The 15,026-nt window shown below is 45.3% G+C and overlaps 1 protein-coding gene across 1 annotated transcript in view; it reads left to right on the forward strand.

The window, feature by feature from the left end:
- The window catches only part of LOC146357067 (alpha-1-antitrypsin-like), a 58,653-nt gene extending 44,341 nt beyond the window's left edge, over positions 1–14,312 (forward strand). The window contains exons 6-9 of the mRNA XM_084843736.1: positions 2,757–3,359; positions 7,861–8,131; positions 11,689–11,836; positions 13,942–14,312. Of these exons, the coding sequence (XP_084699862.1) occupies positions 2,757–3,359; positions 7,861–8,131; positions 11,689–11,836; positions 13,942–14,133 (1,214 nt within the window). The 3' untranslated portion in view covers positions 14,134–14,312. The remainder of the gene's footprint in view (positions 1–2,756; positions 3,360–7,860; positions 8,132–11,688; positions 11,837–13,941) is intronic.
- Positions 14,313–15,026: the final 714 nt, after the last annotated feature.

The following is a 15,026-nucleotide window of genomic DNA, read 5'->3' on the forward strand; positions in this document are numbered from 1 at the left end:
CCGCCGGGAGGAACATTCGTGAAAGGTAAGTCCCATCCCGGGGGGGGTGGCAGGGGGGTGGCGGAGAATTTCACCGCTGATTTTGGGGGGCTGAATGCATTGGCACTCGGCCCCCCAAAGTTTCAGGGAGAAATTCTCCCCCATCCCTATTTCCAGGGGGCATTCCGGGGTGGGGAAGGAGGAAATGCCAGTATGACATATCCTATGTGTCGTCTGGCAGCCTCCTCCCTGGCTCCACCTTCCCACAGCTAAACAGCCAAAATTGGCTGTCTAGCTGCAAATGCAGGGCAGGAGAAGTGTAGAGGGGACAATTCCCTCTGTGCGTCTCCTGGTCTGCATTGGATAGGCGGTCGCCTCCAAGTTCGGAGGCTGCCACCTGTCCCCATAGGATTGTGTCCTAAGTTGATTAATGAGATCTCATGGGACATAGATAGATGGGCATCTTTAAAGTTGAGTTTATGCGGTAAGGTAAATACACTGACAATGAATATTAAACTTAGGATTTTTTATATTGTATGTGGGATTTCTTTATATAGATATGAATGTCAGGGTGGACACTGAACCCATAGAATCCCAGAGTAGTTCTGATTCTGAGGAAGAGCAGTCGCTCCTGGGAGAGGAGCGTGCTCCTCTTTCCCAGGGCCAACAGCTGACGGAGATTCCTCCCACCAGCATTCCTAGCTTAGATAGCAGTCCAGGGAGTGACAGAGCGCGGGTAGCAGACTTGGTGGACGTGCGACGCCGACGCAGAAAGTGGTGCCAAATGGAGGGCACAGAAAGGAATCATAGTGCCCGGTTGGCGCGCAAACAACGGGTGCGCCCAGAGGATCCAAGGGAAAAGGGGAGGGACTCCCCTAGTCCTTAAGTTCAGGGGTCTGCCAGTAATTCCTTTTCAAACGGGGACCAACTGTTCCAACTTAGGGCATAGGTACTGTGCTGCTCAGATCTAGTTGCTAACGGTAGAGTTGTTAAGTTGTAAAAGAAGAATAAAGCTTTGAAAGGAATCCCTTTGTCTGTGTCTGGACTTGGCTACTGGATTAGACTGAGAGAGGCCTCCAAGAAGCCCTTGACAATGAAGTATCTATTACCTATATTATATAGATACCTGGCAAATATTTTCAAAAACTCAATGCTCTGTATCGTAATTTTTTTTCAGGGGGGCGGGGGTCCTGCACACCATGAGTATCCTTGAAAGGGATGAAACTTCCAGTTAATGAAGATGGCTTTCTGGGTCTTACTTTATATCACTGAGCCTATTTGTTGACCCACACTAAATTTGTTCTTTTCTACTAAGATCAGATTTTCCACCTTGGTTAGGTCTGGAATCTTCCTGTTTAGATCCTCTCTCCAAATGGATGTCATTGGGTTCTTGGCACATTGAAATGGATAGGGTTCCTCTCACAATTACGGTGTTAGAGACATGTGGTGTATAATGTCACATCAACTACATTTTGATTCATTTTCTCATGCTAAATTGACTCTATGGGGAAATCTAGATTTTAAATGGGAGAGAACATGTTTTTGTGGCAAACTTGGACAGAGAAGTTGATTTTTATCTTGAATCAATTAGTGGGTGCTGATGATGAGTTTTTGTCATTCTTGGTTTTGTATGCCAAAAACAATTTGCCTGCTATGGTTGAATGGCAATACTTGCAATTGCAACCTTTATTAAAATCTAGGTTTGGGTTTGGCCCTGTTGCTTTTACAGCTTCAGAGACTCCTTTGCTATGAAGTACTTATTGAGGCTGATCAGTTATATCAACCCATGATCCATATTTACAAATGTGTATCATCGGTAAATAAATATGATACACAGGGTCTTAAGCAGGAATGGAATAGGGAACTGGACTGTCCCATTTTTGCCTAATCAATCAGTCAATCAATCAGTCAATCACTTTTTTAGCATCTCTATCTGAAACATCTATAGATCTCAGGTTATGTCTTATTCACCAAAAACTCTTGTTCCGTGTTTATTGGATGCCACAACATCTCTTTAATAAGGGTTTGTCTAAGTCGGCTAATTGATGGAGATGTAATACAGCTAATGCTTCTTTTAAATATATGTTTTGGCAATGTCCAATAGTTGCCTCTTTGGGGAGGAAGTTAGTATACAGATAAACTTTGTACTGGAACACTCTTTAATATTTACTGTTGTACATGTCCTCTTGAATGATCTACCTGCTTTGTGGAATTTAATGCACGGTCAGCAAATGGATTCTCTGCACCATTTTGACAGCTAAAAGAGTGATATTACAACACTGGAAGGATAAAGGGTCACCTCCTATAATGCAATGGATTAAGGACCTAATGGTGGTTTTGTACACCATTTCAACTGGTATATAGACACCACTTGTGAATGGATACATATATAGATATTTGCTCTGCCTTTGTTGAAGTTTATGTATAATTCTTAGAAAGCTGTATTTTACACAAACAACAACAAATATTTTCATTTGTATGTATTGAAATTGATATATTCAAATCTACATTTTTTTCAAATGTTACTTTTTTTTCTTTTCCTCTTTATGGTTTTGTTTGGCTGAAATTTGTATAATAAAAAAGATTTTTTTTTTAAAGAGAGACAACTTTCATAAAAGGCACAATCCTATGCATATTTAGACACAAAAAAGTCCTACAAATACCATGCTAGCTGGGGCATGCTGGGACTTGAGGACATCTTTCTGTCTAAACATGCATAGGATTGCTCCCTAAGTCACTGAATGTTGTGTAATGGGCTTGTTGTTGTTTCTTTACAGATTACCTCCAGAGAAACACAATGTCTAATTTAAATTTGTGTTTGCTTTTTGCTGGGCTCTTTGCTTTTGCCAGCCCTACCAGTCATCACAGCAATTTACCCATATTGAAGATAACCCCCGGCAATACTGACTTTGCCTTTAGGTTCTACCAGCAGATTGCCCCAGGGGCTGCTGAAAACAATGTTTTCTTTTCTCCACTGAGTATTTCCACTGCCTTTTCTATGCTGTTGCTGGCGGCTAAATCCACTACACTGAGTCAGCTTTTGTCAGGACTTGGCTTTAACCAGATCACAAAGCAGGAAATTCATAGAGATTTTCGTCTCCTCCTCCAATTTCTAAACCACCCTGATGCTGAAATTGAGCTGAACATTGGGAATGCTGTTTTCACACATGACCAAAAGAAGGTCCTACAGAAGTTCTTGAATGATGCCAAAAAAATTTATGGGGCAGAAATTTTCCCTACGAACTTCAATAACTCTGCCGAAGCTGTGAAGCAGATCAATAGCTACATAGAGGAAAAAACCCACGGAAAATTAGTTAATGTTGTCAAGGAGCTCGATGCAGATATTGTTATGGTTCTTGTAAACTATATTTTCTTGAAAGGTAAGGGTGATGAACTTTGTTTTTTGTATTAGTAACTGCTACACAATTGTATAATAAATACCATTTATATGTCCACAGTTCAAACCATGGTTCTAGCATGGTCCTCTCTGACAGATTTGTTGCCCCATTAGTTTGGTGCCATGACTGTAATGCTATAAAAGATATGAGCTGAAGCATCTTAGACTTTGTCATAGAGAAGTTCCCAAAAGTCAAGAACAAAGCTGATCTTCTCCAACATTATCCTTCTAGATTCTACTAATAATATCCTTTTTCTGGCAATAAGTTCAGTGGAGACACAGGGCTACAGCCACAACCTTTGAAGTAGGGATGTCAGAGAATTCCACCACGGATCTCGGTGAGGCCGAATGCCAGTGCATTCGGCCCCCCGAAATCTGTGGCGGAACAGCCTGCCCCCCTGCCCCCCCATGGATCCCCCCCCGGGACGAGACTTACCTGGGGAGGATCTTCCAGGTGGTGGTGGCGGCGGCGGCGGCGGCGGCTGGTCTTCCGACAGGCTGCCACTGCCACCATTTGTCTTGTAAAAAACAAACAAACAAAAAACAACGTGATAGGCTACGTAAATCTTTACATAGCCTATCATGGCTGGGTTAAAAATAAATAAAGCGTACGCAAATGGCGGCAGCTACGGCCGCCACCATTTGCGTTCCTTATTTTTGGCCGTCTTATTCTACGTAAATATTTACGTAGACCATGACGGCGAAAATAAAGGGGAACGCAAATAGCGTAGCGGGCGCTATTTGCGACCCTTTTTGATTTGCCATTTTAGCCTACGTAAAGTTTTACGTAGGCTAAAACGGTGAATAAAAAAGGGACGCAAATAGCGCCCACTACGCTATTTGTGTTCCCCTTTATTTTCGCCGTCATAGTCTACATAAATATTTATGTAGATTAAGATGGCCAAAAATAAGGAACACTAATGGTGGCAGCCGTAGCCGCCATTTGTGTACACGGGTTCCCCCCCCCCAGAGCCCTCTGTGGCCGGAAATCCGGCTGCGGACGGCTCTGGGCTGGGCTGGGCCTGGCCAGCTGCTCCGCGGAGCTGCCGCGGAGCACAGCCGGCCATCGAGGATTCCGGGGGGGAGGAACGGATCGCCTCCCCCCCCGTTGACGATCCCGGGGGGAGGGATGGATCGCCTCCCCCCCACCATCAACATAATCCGTGGAAAGGTAAGTGACTTTTGTACATCCCTACTTTGAAGACTGCAACGAGCCCTCTAAAGTTGGAGCTTCCCCCATTGGCTCAAAATACAACAAATATACTCTGGTGCAGCAAGAGGAAATATAGCTAAGCAGACTGTGGGTCCATTGAATGAGCAGAAACCAGCAGTATTAAAAAATGGTATCACAACCCACCAGAATCCAGACATCAGGTCCAAAAAGACCTCCAAAGAGGAGGAGGAGGAGCATTCCCTTGCAAAAATGGGGACCCTTGGAACTCCCTATCTCATGCAGCAAAGCGAAAGGCTGCCTCCTTAGATACCAGCTTGCCCATGGGAGCTCTGATAGCAGAGATGCCACTGTACCTTGTCCAGACCTTCATTCTGCCCACTGTTCATCTTCCTCAGGAGCAGCAGTGCTGAAGAGCCCAAGCCGTAGTTCGGGTCCAGCAACGCAATGCCCATTTAGAACCCCAAGGATTCCCATCTGTCTGGCCATCCGGAGCTGCAGGCATGTCCCAGGCATGCTGTGAATCCAGGCCCTGAACAGTTCCAAGAAGAGGTGGGGCCATACGATTCTGTATAGCAAGAGTGTTGAACCTCAGGCCCATGGGCCAAATCCAGCCCAACTGGGGTACCAATCTGGCCCCCCAGATCTGCAGATGGCCCCACTGCTTTCCCTGACTGCCAATTATTTGGTGGTTTCCCAGCTTTTGTGCAGTCTGTCCCCCACCCCCCACCCCATTCTAAAAGGGCTGAGATGCCTCTGCTAAGGCTTAGGTATTGGCAGTAAAATCTTTAAGCTAAAATATGATGGGATATTTTTTTTGATATTTTGGCCCCACCACCTTTATCTTTGGCCCTGCTCCTTTTCCGTTCACCCCCACCTACCTCTAGACTGAGGCTCCTGAGAGCTTCTCTGAAAATGAATTCAGTCCTTAGGCTAAAAGAGTTTCAATGCCCCTGCTCTATAGGAACCCTCAGCCCCTGGTTGCTCAGTGCTGCTTCATGCAATAGCTCCTCACTCAGCTTCATGGCTCTAGCTCCAGCTCAGGGGCATGTGCTTAATAAGCTATGGGACTGCTTCACTGCCTGGAAGGAGAGAATGGGATGCACAAGTGTATCAATTCCCATTTCATTTGTGTGCGTGAAGTGGGCTTTGTAACCCTATTGAATGGCCCCCATCCTGCCAGATCCTCTATCTAATGCACTCCTATCCTCATCAACACACCCAACATAAATATGTATTAGTAGCTATTCAATGGCTACTAGTCCTGATGGCTATGTGCTAACTCCAGTATCAGAGGCAGTATGCTGGGGAACATGGACAGGAGGATGCTGTTGCTCTTGTGTCCTGCTTGTGGGATTCCCATCTGACAGCTGGTTGGCCACTGTGTGAACAGAATGCTGGACTAGATGAACCCTTGGTCTGATCCAGCATGGCTCTTCTCATGTTCTTACGTTTCTGCCCACCTGTAGCTACAACCTCTCATTCATTCATTCATTCATTCATTCATTCAACCAATTAGATATATTTTAAATATGTTCAGCAGTATATACATCTATTAAATAAATAAGTAAATAAATTGGATTTGTGCCTCTCCTTTCTACCACAAAAATGTTACTCAAGGTGGCTGGGATGCTTTGGCAATCCCAGTTATATATGCCAGAGCAATTGGGGCTGTAAAAACAAAATGGTGTGTAAGTTTGCTATTCACATGCTGGTCATTCACATTCATCAAGTCAATGTAAGTGTGAAGGTTTGAGGCATACAGAGGCAATTGGAAAACGGTCAGGCTTAGAGGCTTAAGAGTGTTCTGTTTAGGGATGGCGGAGAATTTCTCCACGAATCTCCGGGAGGCCGAATGCCAACGCATTCGGCCCCCTGAAATTGGTGGTGACATTCCCGGCGGCGTTTCAGCGGCGTTTCGTCGGGGGCGGCGGTGGTAGCTGGTCTTCTGACTGGCTGCCGCCGCCGCCATTGCAAAATAAAAAAGGAAATTAAAAAAACACAAAACCACACCCGTGATAGGCTACGTAATGATTTACGTAGCCTATCACGGCTAGATTTCCAAAGTCAGCCATGACAGGCTACATAAATCGTCACGTAGCCTATCACAGGTGACTTTTTTTTAAAAAAAAAAGCGCGTATGCAAATGGCAGCGCCCATGGGGCGCCGCCATTTGCATTCCTTAGTTTGGCACATCTAGTCTACGTAAAGATTTACGTAGACAACGGCGAAAATAAGGGCAACGCAAATAGCCCCATGGGCGCTGCCATTTGTGTACGTGCTTTTTTTTTTTTTTTCAAAGTCACCCGTGATAGGCTACATGACGATTTACATAGCCTATCACGGCTGACTTTGGAAATCTAGCTGTGATAGGCTACGTAAATCGTTACGTAGCCTATCACGGGTGTGTGTGTTTTTACTTTCCTTTTTTTTTTCACGGCCGGGTAGACGGGGCGCTCCTCCCTGGCCTGAATTTCGGCAGCGAGGGATGGGGCGCCTCCCCCCCGGCCTGAATTTCAGCCGGGCGAGGTGGGGCGCCTCCTCCCCCTCGCCTGAACTTCAGGGGGAGAACTGAAGCGCCTCCCCCCCACCGCGAAGCAAGCTGCGGGACCAGGTAAGTCCCTTTTGTCCATCCCTAGTTCTATTGAGAGAGGATAACCTGAGAGGCGTAATGATTCGTCTAGTTAAATGTCCGTTCCTTTTCTCCACTTTAGTTTCATTTCTTGAGGTTTGAAGCAGTACTTTAAGTTTTGAGGGAGGAGGGTATATAAAGGAAGTGAGAGAGATAGTAAGGGTGGAGATAGCTAGAGTCTGAAATGACAGCAGAGTCAGAACACCCAAGCATGAAAGAACAGCCTAGAAAAGTCTAAGGGCAGCTATGGTAAAGAAATTTGCATTTTGCAACTTTTATTTTCTTTTAGGGCCTTTTTTTTTTAATCACTCAGCTCTATTGTGTAAATACCTTTAGTTGTAATTTGTTTGCTTTAAATCTGCTAGTAAACTGTTGTGGTTAAACCCTGTGTCTAGAGTGTCAGTCACCCCATGTCTACAGCCTTCCACATTACTGGGAAAGGGAAGTTAAAAAGAAGGAAGATGGGACTCTTAGGGAGGTAAGAGATCCTTAAGGAGATGCTCAGGGGTCCAGGTTATAAGGGAAACTTTGACAGTGAGGTTTAGGTATTTCAAAGTTGTCCTTCAACACATTGTCCTGATGTGTTAATAAATTTTGAATTTGTGTGAAATGGCTTATCGCTCCTAATGTGAACAGTTCTTATGGAAATAACCTATATCATCATGGCTTTCTCTTCATCAGCTTATTGGGTAAATCCTTTCAATCATGAGAGCACTAAAGATGCCAACTTCTTCGTGGATGAGCAAACTACAGTGAAAGTTCCTATGATGAACCGAGATGGCATGTTTAAGACTTACCGTGATCAGGACCTGTCCTGTGAGGTGGTGCAGCTCCCTTACAAGGGCAATGCGTCAGCACTGTTCATTCTGCCTGACCCAGGGAAACTGAAGCAGGTGGAAGATGCCCTGGGGAAAGACGTTTTGGCAAAATGGGTGAATTCATTGGAACTACAGTAAGTGAATGAGCTGTAGTGGATGGAGCATTAGACATGGAATGGGAAGACTTCAGTTGCAATGGTCATAATCTCTTAGCTGAATATACCTCAGGGCTGTGTTGCTATTTTATGAGGTTAAATAACAGGGAAGGAAACTGTTCAGCTCTGCGGGACCATAGCTCAGTGTTAAGAGTATATGCTTTGCCTAAAGAAAGTCCCAGCTAGCATCTCCAGGCAGGGATTACAGTTTGTGCCCATACCTGGACCAAGAGGTGGGGCACATGCTATTGTGTGGGTTCAACTAGGGCCAGAATTTGATTAACATTTAACTTTAGAGAATTGCACTGCTGAACTACAGTTTGGACCAACGCTTGGACCCGGCTGAGACAGGTAACCTCCTGCCTTCCCCTAGCTGTGGGCAAGCTTATTCCCCACTCCAAATCTCAGAAGCAGCTTCTTGGCTGTTTCTGATTCATTCTGGCTGCCAGTGATGCAGCCACGTAATTTTAGACTCCAGACTTAGGGCACAATCCTATCGATATAGATGTCAGCCTCCAAATTCGGAGGCTGACACCTATCTAGTGCAGGTCAGGCGGAGCACGGAGGGGATTTTCCCCTCTGTGCTCCACCCACCCTGCAGTCTTGGCTAGACACATGACTTTGTGCATCTAGCCGGGGCTTTGGAGAGGGGGTGGGAACAGGCCTGGAGACCCCATAGCAAGCAATGTAAAGGGGTTTCTGCAGTCCCCTCCCCACCCTTCAGGAATGCCCACTTTTCACCCTCTCCACACCCCATTTTATTAGCACAGAGGGACAGCCACCACAGTTCTCTCTGCACAGGCTACGAGGGGGAGGAGGAGAGGGTGGGGAGTGCAGTTTCCTGGCTCTAAGCACTGTCGACAAGCTTGGAGCCAGTAAAACCAAAAAATCCTATAGCCCTCTAGACACTACCAAGTGGCCATAGGATTGCTCTACTCGGGCGCTTCTAGACGAGTCTATTGCTCCAAATCATTCAGAGAATTTTACAGGGAATCCAGACCATGTTGTTTCTCCTGTGTTTCCCACCACTTCTTCCAGCATTTTCCTTTTTCTTTTTTCTTACCATGGAAAAAACATTAAGGAAACAAAAAGAGAGAAAAGCTGAAAATGCCTTCTAATTGTTAGGGCTGGGACCCCTCCATCTGTGAGCACTCTTTATGGTCTTACAGGGGCCTCTTTACACAAAGATGCAAAAGTGGGAAATCATCTGAAATAGATGCACAAATTGAAACGAAACATCTCAGGATGATGAAACAAAACGTTAAAAAAAAAAAAAGCCAGATGCATTTCAGCCAATTTGTATTTTATGGGGCTGTAAATAATACAGGACAGACATTACTAAAATAGCATAGAATGGTTAGCACTGAAATACATATAGAATATCACACACTGCAGAGAGGCCTGTGCATGCTTACTTATAAACGTCTACAGAAATTCTTAGAATAAATACCTCCTACTGAAATTCACTAGCAACTTGGAAAAGTGTTCTGAAGGCCCTAGCTTATATTCTACCTGTTCGAGAAGTTTTTTGCAGGTGTTCCCAAAATATATCAATTAGCTCAAGGCCTCTCATATCTGGACAGGGCTGTGTTAGAAAGGAAAGGGAATGTCTGAAAATGACATAGTTGTTACAGAGGTGGTAGAAACTATAATTCCTCATGCAGTGCCTGAGGGGATAAGGTGCTTAATCCTAAAACACATTCCACTTCCTTTCTCAGCAGGATGTTAGGGATGTACAAAAGTTCTGCCACGGATCTTGGGGACGCCAAATGCCAGCGCATTCGGCCCCCCGAAATCGGTGGCGGAACGGCCCACCCCCCGCGCCACCCCTGGGATGAGACTTACCTTGGGCAGATCTTCCTGGCGGCGGCGGCTGCAGCGGCCGGTCTTCTGACTGGCTGCCACCGCCGCCATTTCCAGGTCAAAAAAAACAAAAAAACAAAAAAAGTGATAGGCTACGTAAAGATTTACGTAGCCTATCACAGCTAGATTTTAAAAAAACACCGTGATAGGCTACGTAAATGTTTACGTAGCCTATCATGGCTGACTTTAAAAAAAACCCCAAAAACCACACGTACGCAAATGGTGGCGGCCATGGACGCCGCCATTTGCGTTCATTATTTTGGCACGTCTTAGTCTACGTAAACATTTACGTAGACTAAGACGGCGAAAATAAGGGGAACGCAAACGCTATTTGCGTTCCCCTTATTTTTGCCGTCTTAGTCTATGTAAACGTTTACGTAGACTAAGACGTGCCAAAATAAAGAACGCAAATGGCCACGGCCATGGCCACCGCCATTTGCATACGCGCGTTTGTTTGTTTTTTAAATCAGCCATGATAGGCTACGTAAACATTTACTTAGCCTATCACGGCTGACTGCAAGGACGCAAACGGCGGTGGCTATGGCCACCGCCATTTTCGTCCCTGCTAGCCAGTGGCCGGATGTCCGGCTGCTGGCGGAGCCAGCCGGCGGCTCCACAGAATCGCTGCAGAGCACATCTGGCTGGCCAGGATTCCGGGGGGGAGGAATGGAGCGCCTCCCCCCCCAGCCAGGATTCCGGGGGGAGGGACGGAATGCCTCCCCCCCACCATCAACATAATCCGCAGAAAGGTAAGTCACTTTCGTACATCCCTACAGGATGTTATCATCTTTTGTATTAGGCCTCTCAAGTGCCTGAAATCTAAAGACTGTTGGAAGATGTTTAGATTCTATGAAATGACCAAATAAGGGTGCAGTCCTATGGCCGATACATCATCATGCTCTGAGGTCAGTTCCCTGAGAATTGACCTTCACCCCCTCCTGCGCTGCCTCATAGGCAGCGCAGAACAATGCAGATGTTGCCAAGTCACAAATATCTGGGCATGTGAAGCAAACAAGTCACATAAGAATTCCTCTCCCTGCTTCTTCACCAACGTGGTATACCCAGGTGTTCAGCCATGATTTTTGTTTCCCTTCTTTCTTACCCCGACAGTCATGTCAGTAAGGTCTGCATAGCGTTTCTCTTGAGTGCTGTCCCTACAGTTAACAACATCCCACATGAATAGATGGTGCAGAGTAGCCTCCCCTGCCCCCTGCCCACAAGGTCCTGAAGATGACTTTGGTGGTGGGGAAAATAAAAATATCATATTTGGCCAATTTGTGGCCAGAAAATCGGAGGGCAGGGGGAGAGAGAGAGACACTTGCATAGTGGCAGAAGGAAAGATATTTACAGATAAAATGTCATGTTCATAGCACATAGTCCTACACCCATATAAATCTACAATTATTTTGAGTGCACAGTTACTGTTTATGCAAAATGGTAGTTGGTAAGTATTTTTCAACCAATACTACTAAAAGGAAACAACCATTCTTAATTTAAAACTGTGTGACTGTTAGAGAGCATGTTTTAATTGTCAGTCTTACTTTTCATTTTTTGTTTACAACCCTTCCTCATCTCCCCACCTCCCTGGTCAAATTGTAAATTACTATATCTTGTGTCTTCTGCCTATTTTCCTAGAGTGATACCTCACCAGGCTCTGGTTCTTCTTTCAACAGGAGAATAGATCTCTTCCTTCCAAGGTTTTCCATCACTGGTAAATATGATGTTCGAGATGTATTAATAAGAATGGGAGTTACTGAAGTGTTTTCAGACCAAGCAGACCTGTCAGGAATTACTGGAAGGCCTGAGCTGAAGGTTTCCAAGGTATGCTTCTCAAAATAATTTGAGCTACATGAATTGGACCAAATATTTTGCATTCTCTTGCACGTGACTTTTTAGTAGGGATGTCAGAGAATTCTGCCACGGATCTCGTGGCAGAATGCACTGGCATTCGGCCCACCGAACTCCATGGCAGAACGGCCTGCCCCCCCGCCTCCCCGTGGATCCCCCCCGGGATGAGACTTACCTGGGGCGGATCTTCCGGGTGGCGGCGGCTCCGGCGGCGGCTTCAGTGGCGGCGGCTGCAGCGGCTGGTCTTCCGACCGGCTGCTGCCGCTGCCATTTCCAGTCTTGTTAAAAAAAAAAAAAAAAAGACGTGATAGGCTACATAAAGATTTACGTAGCCTATCATGGCTGGATTTAACCCCCCCCCCGATGTGATAGGCTACGTAAAACTTTACGTAGCCTTTCATGGTTGGGTGGGTTTTAAAAAACCAAAAAACCGCGTACGCAAGTGGCGGCGGCTACGGCCGCTGCCATTTGCGTTCCTTATTTTTGCTGTGTTAATCTACGTAAATATTTACGTAGACTATGACGGCGAAAATAAAGGGGAATGTAAATAGCGTAGCAGGCGCTATTTGCGTCCCTTTTTGATTCGCCGTTTTAGCCCACGTAAATATTTATGTAGGTTAAAATGGGGAATCAAAAAGGGACGCAAATAGCGCCTGCTACGCTATTTGCATTCCCCTTTATTTTCGCCATCATAGTCTACGTAAATATTTACGTAGATTAAGATGGCAAAAATAAGGAACGCAAATGGCGGCGGCCGTAGCCGCCGCCATTTGCATACGCGGGTTTTTTTTGTTTTTTTTTACCCAGAGCCCTCCATGGCCGGAAATCCGGCTGCGGATGGCTCTGGCCTGGCTGGGCCTGGCCGGCTGCTCTGCAGAGCTGCCGCGGAGCACAGCCGGCCATGGAGGATTCCGGGGGGGGGAGGAACGGAGCGCCTCCCCCCCCAGCGAGGATTCCAGGGGGAGGGACGGAACGCCTCCCCCCCGCCATCAACATAATCAGCGAAAGGTAAGTGACTTTCGTACATCCCTACGTTTTAGGCCACAGGTGATGCTTTTTGGGTAATATGTAAGTGATGTGATATGTAAGTGGCCACCCTAACAATATTTGTAAAAGAAGGAAGCGCCCTATTTGTCTATGAGCTTTTCTACACATGACATTTATAGTGCACTCTTTATTCCTTATGGTTGTTTATGGGTTTTTTGGATTATTTTGTGACCCTCCAGTTTTGCTTGTGTAAACAGCACTTTCAGTGAGTTTTTGCAGAGCAGGGAAAATGGGGTATTATTTCTGAAAGCAAAAGCAAGAGTATGTAGCAGAAAAGCAGGAAAGGAAACACTCCTCGCATAGTGCTCAGATCTCACTTCTGCAACAAAACCAAAAGTAGGTTCAACGGAGTAACAGCCTCATGTAGAAAAGCCCCAAGACATCCTAGAGTTTCAATAAAGTGATATCATTCCATATAGAGTCCTCAACAGTGGCTGTGGCAAGGAAAACTCAGGAAAGCTGGATTTCTTTTTCTTTCCTTCTTTTTTAAAGTATTGTTAACTTTTTTAAAAATTAAAAGTTAAGCCCCCGATTTCACCTGGCTGGCTGGGGAGCTTCAGAGCTGGAGGTGGGAAGGCTGTGCAGTGCATAGGAAGCTCTGTAGTGTGGCTTCCACGGTCTCCTCCCCTCTCTGCCTCTGGAACTGCCCCCTTTCTGCAGTCTCCATGCTTCATTTCCAGGTGTGGATACATAGCCAGGGTGGAGAGAACCATGCTGGCTATGAGGGGGTCAGGGTCAGGGGAGGGAAGCATGGTTTCTGGTTCCCAGAAACTGAAAAATCCTATAGCCTTCTAGACAGTGTCTAGTAGCCATAGGATTGCTCCCTAGGCTAATTTTTGCAAAAATATTATGTGCACAAATCCTCAGGACTGGATGGGAGAGTCCAATCAATCATGTAAGTAAAAAATAACAAGATGACCAATTCTCCCATGACATTAAATGGATTCCTCTGCTTTGAAAGGCAAGATCTCTCTCAGATAATAACATCTGGATCTATATCTTTTATTAATTCTTGCTTCCTTTCTTTGCAGGCTATTCACCAAGCTTACTTGAATGTCCATGAAAATGGCACTGAAGCGGCAGCTGTCACTGTCATTGAAATTTCTCCAACTTCCCTTCCACCTGTAATTCAATTTGACAGGCCATTCCTGTTGATTATCTTGGAATATTTTTCCAAGTCCATTCTATTTCTAGGAAAAGTTAAAAATCCTAGTAAGGAGTAATCACACTTACTATTTCATGATGCTTAAATATAACAGCATGTGTGAAAAAATGCTTAGGTGTCTTTTTTTCCCCCTAGGACTGTCACTATCAAAGTAAACACTGATGTGAAAATGGAAGTCTATGAAATATCTTTGTGTTTCTTTCTCTAGTATAAACCTGCAAATCCAGAAATGCATAGTTGTTAGCACTGTGATATGAGTCAGTTCCAGTCACTATACTGGGTATCCTACAATATTCTATGGCCAACTATAAGGTTGAAAAAGGTTTCCATTTAATGGAAGATGTAACAACAACCACAACCACAACCTGCATTGTACCATTCTTTCTTATAAGTCAAATGAGGTTTGCCAAAGGTGGAATTGAAGTGACCAAAACCACCGTCACAGATTTAATATTACAGGTATAGGTTTCATATTTCCTGCCACTACCTTAAACACTACCTTTTTTCTTGAACAAAACACTTATTTCACACATTCATCTGCAAGTCATGAAGGGATATCAGTGGTGTGTATGCATTAGGGCTGTGCACCGCTTCGGTCTGAAGCCTGAATAATGAGTTGAAGCGGGCTCTTTTGGAGGTGCCTCTGTGTGGTACAAGGCAGAACTGAATAGCAACGAAGCATTCCAGAGTGAAGCAGCTTGCATATGAAGCCCCTATCCAACTCGGGGATTTGTTCTGAGCAACCCAGACAGCCTGGCGCCAAAAGTATCAACTTCAGAAAGTTCAGCAAGGGGTTGAGGAGGAGGGAAGGAGCTTTGGTGAATGGAAACTCCAGTTGCCAAATCGGGGCTGAATGTAACCTAGCAATCTCCAATCAGAGGCAGTGGTGGAGGAGGGGGGAAGATTGAACAACTGGAGAAAAATGGCTGTGTTTCAGAGACAGAGATCATT

This window comes from Heloderma suspectum, chromosome 1 (assembly GCF_057233095.1).
Source record: "Heloderma suspectum isolate Gila_16-S chromosome 1, 16-S_ref, whole genome shotgun sequence".
NCBI classification, from domain to species: domain Eukaryota; kingdom Metazoa; phylum Chordata; class Lepidosauria; order Squamata; family Helodermatidae; genus Heloderma; species Heloderma suspectum.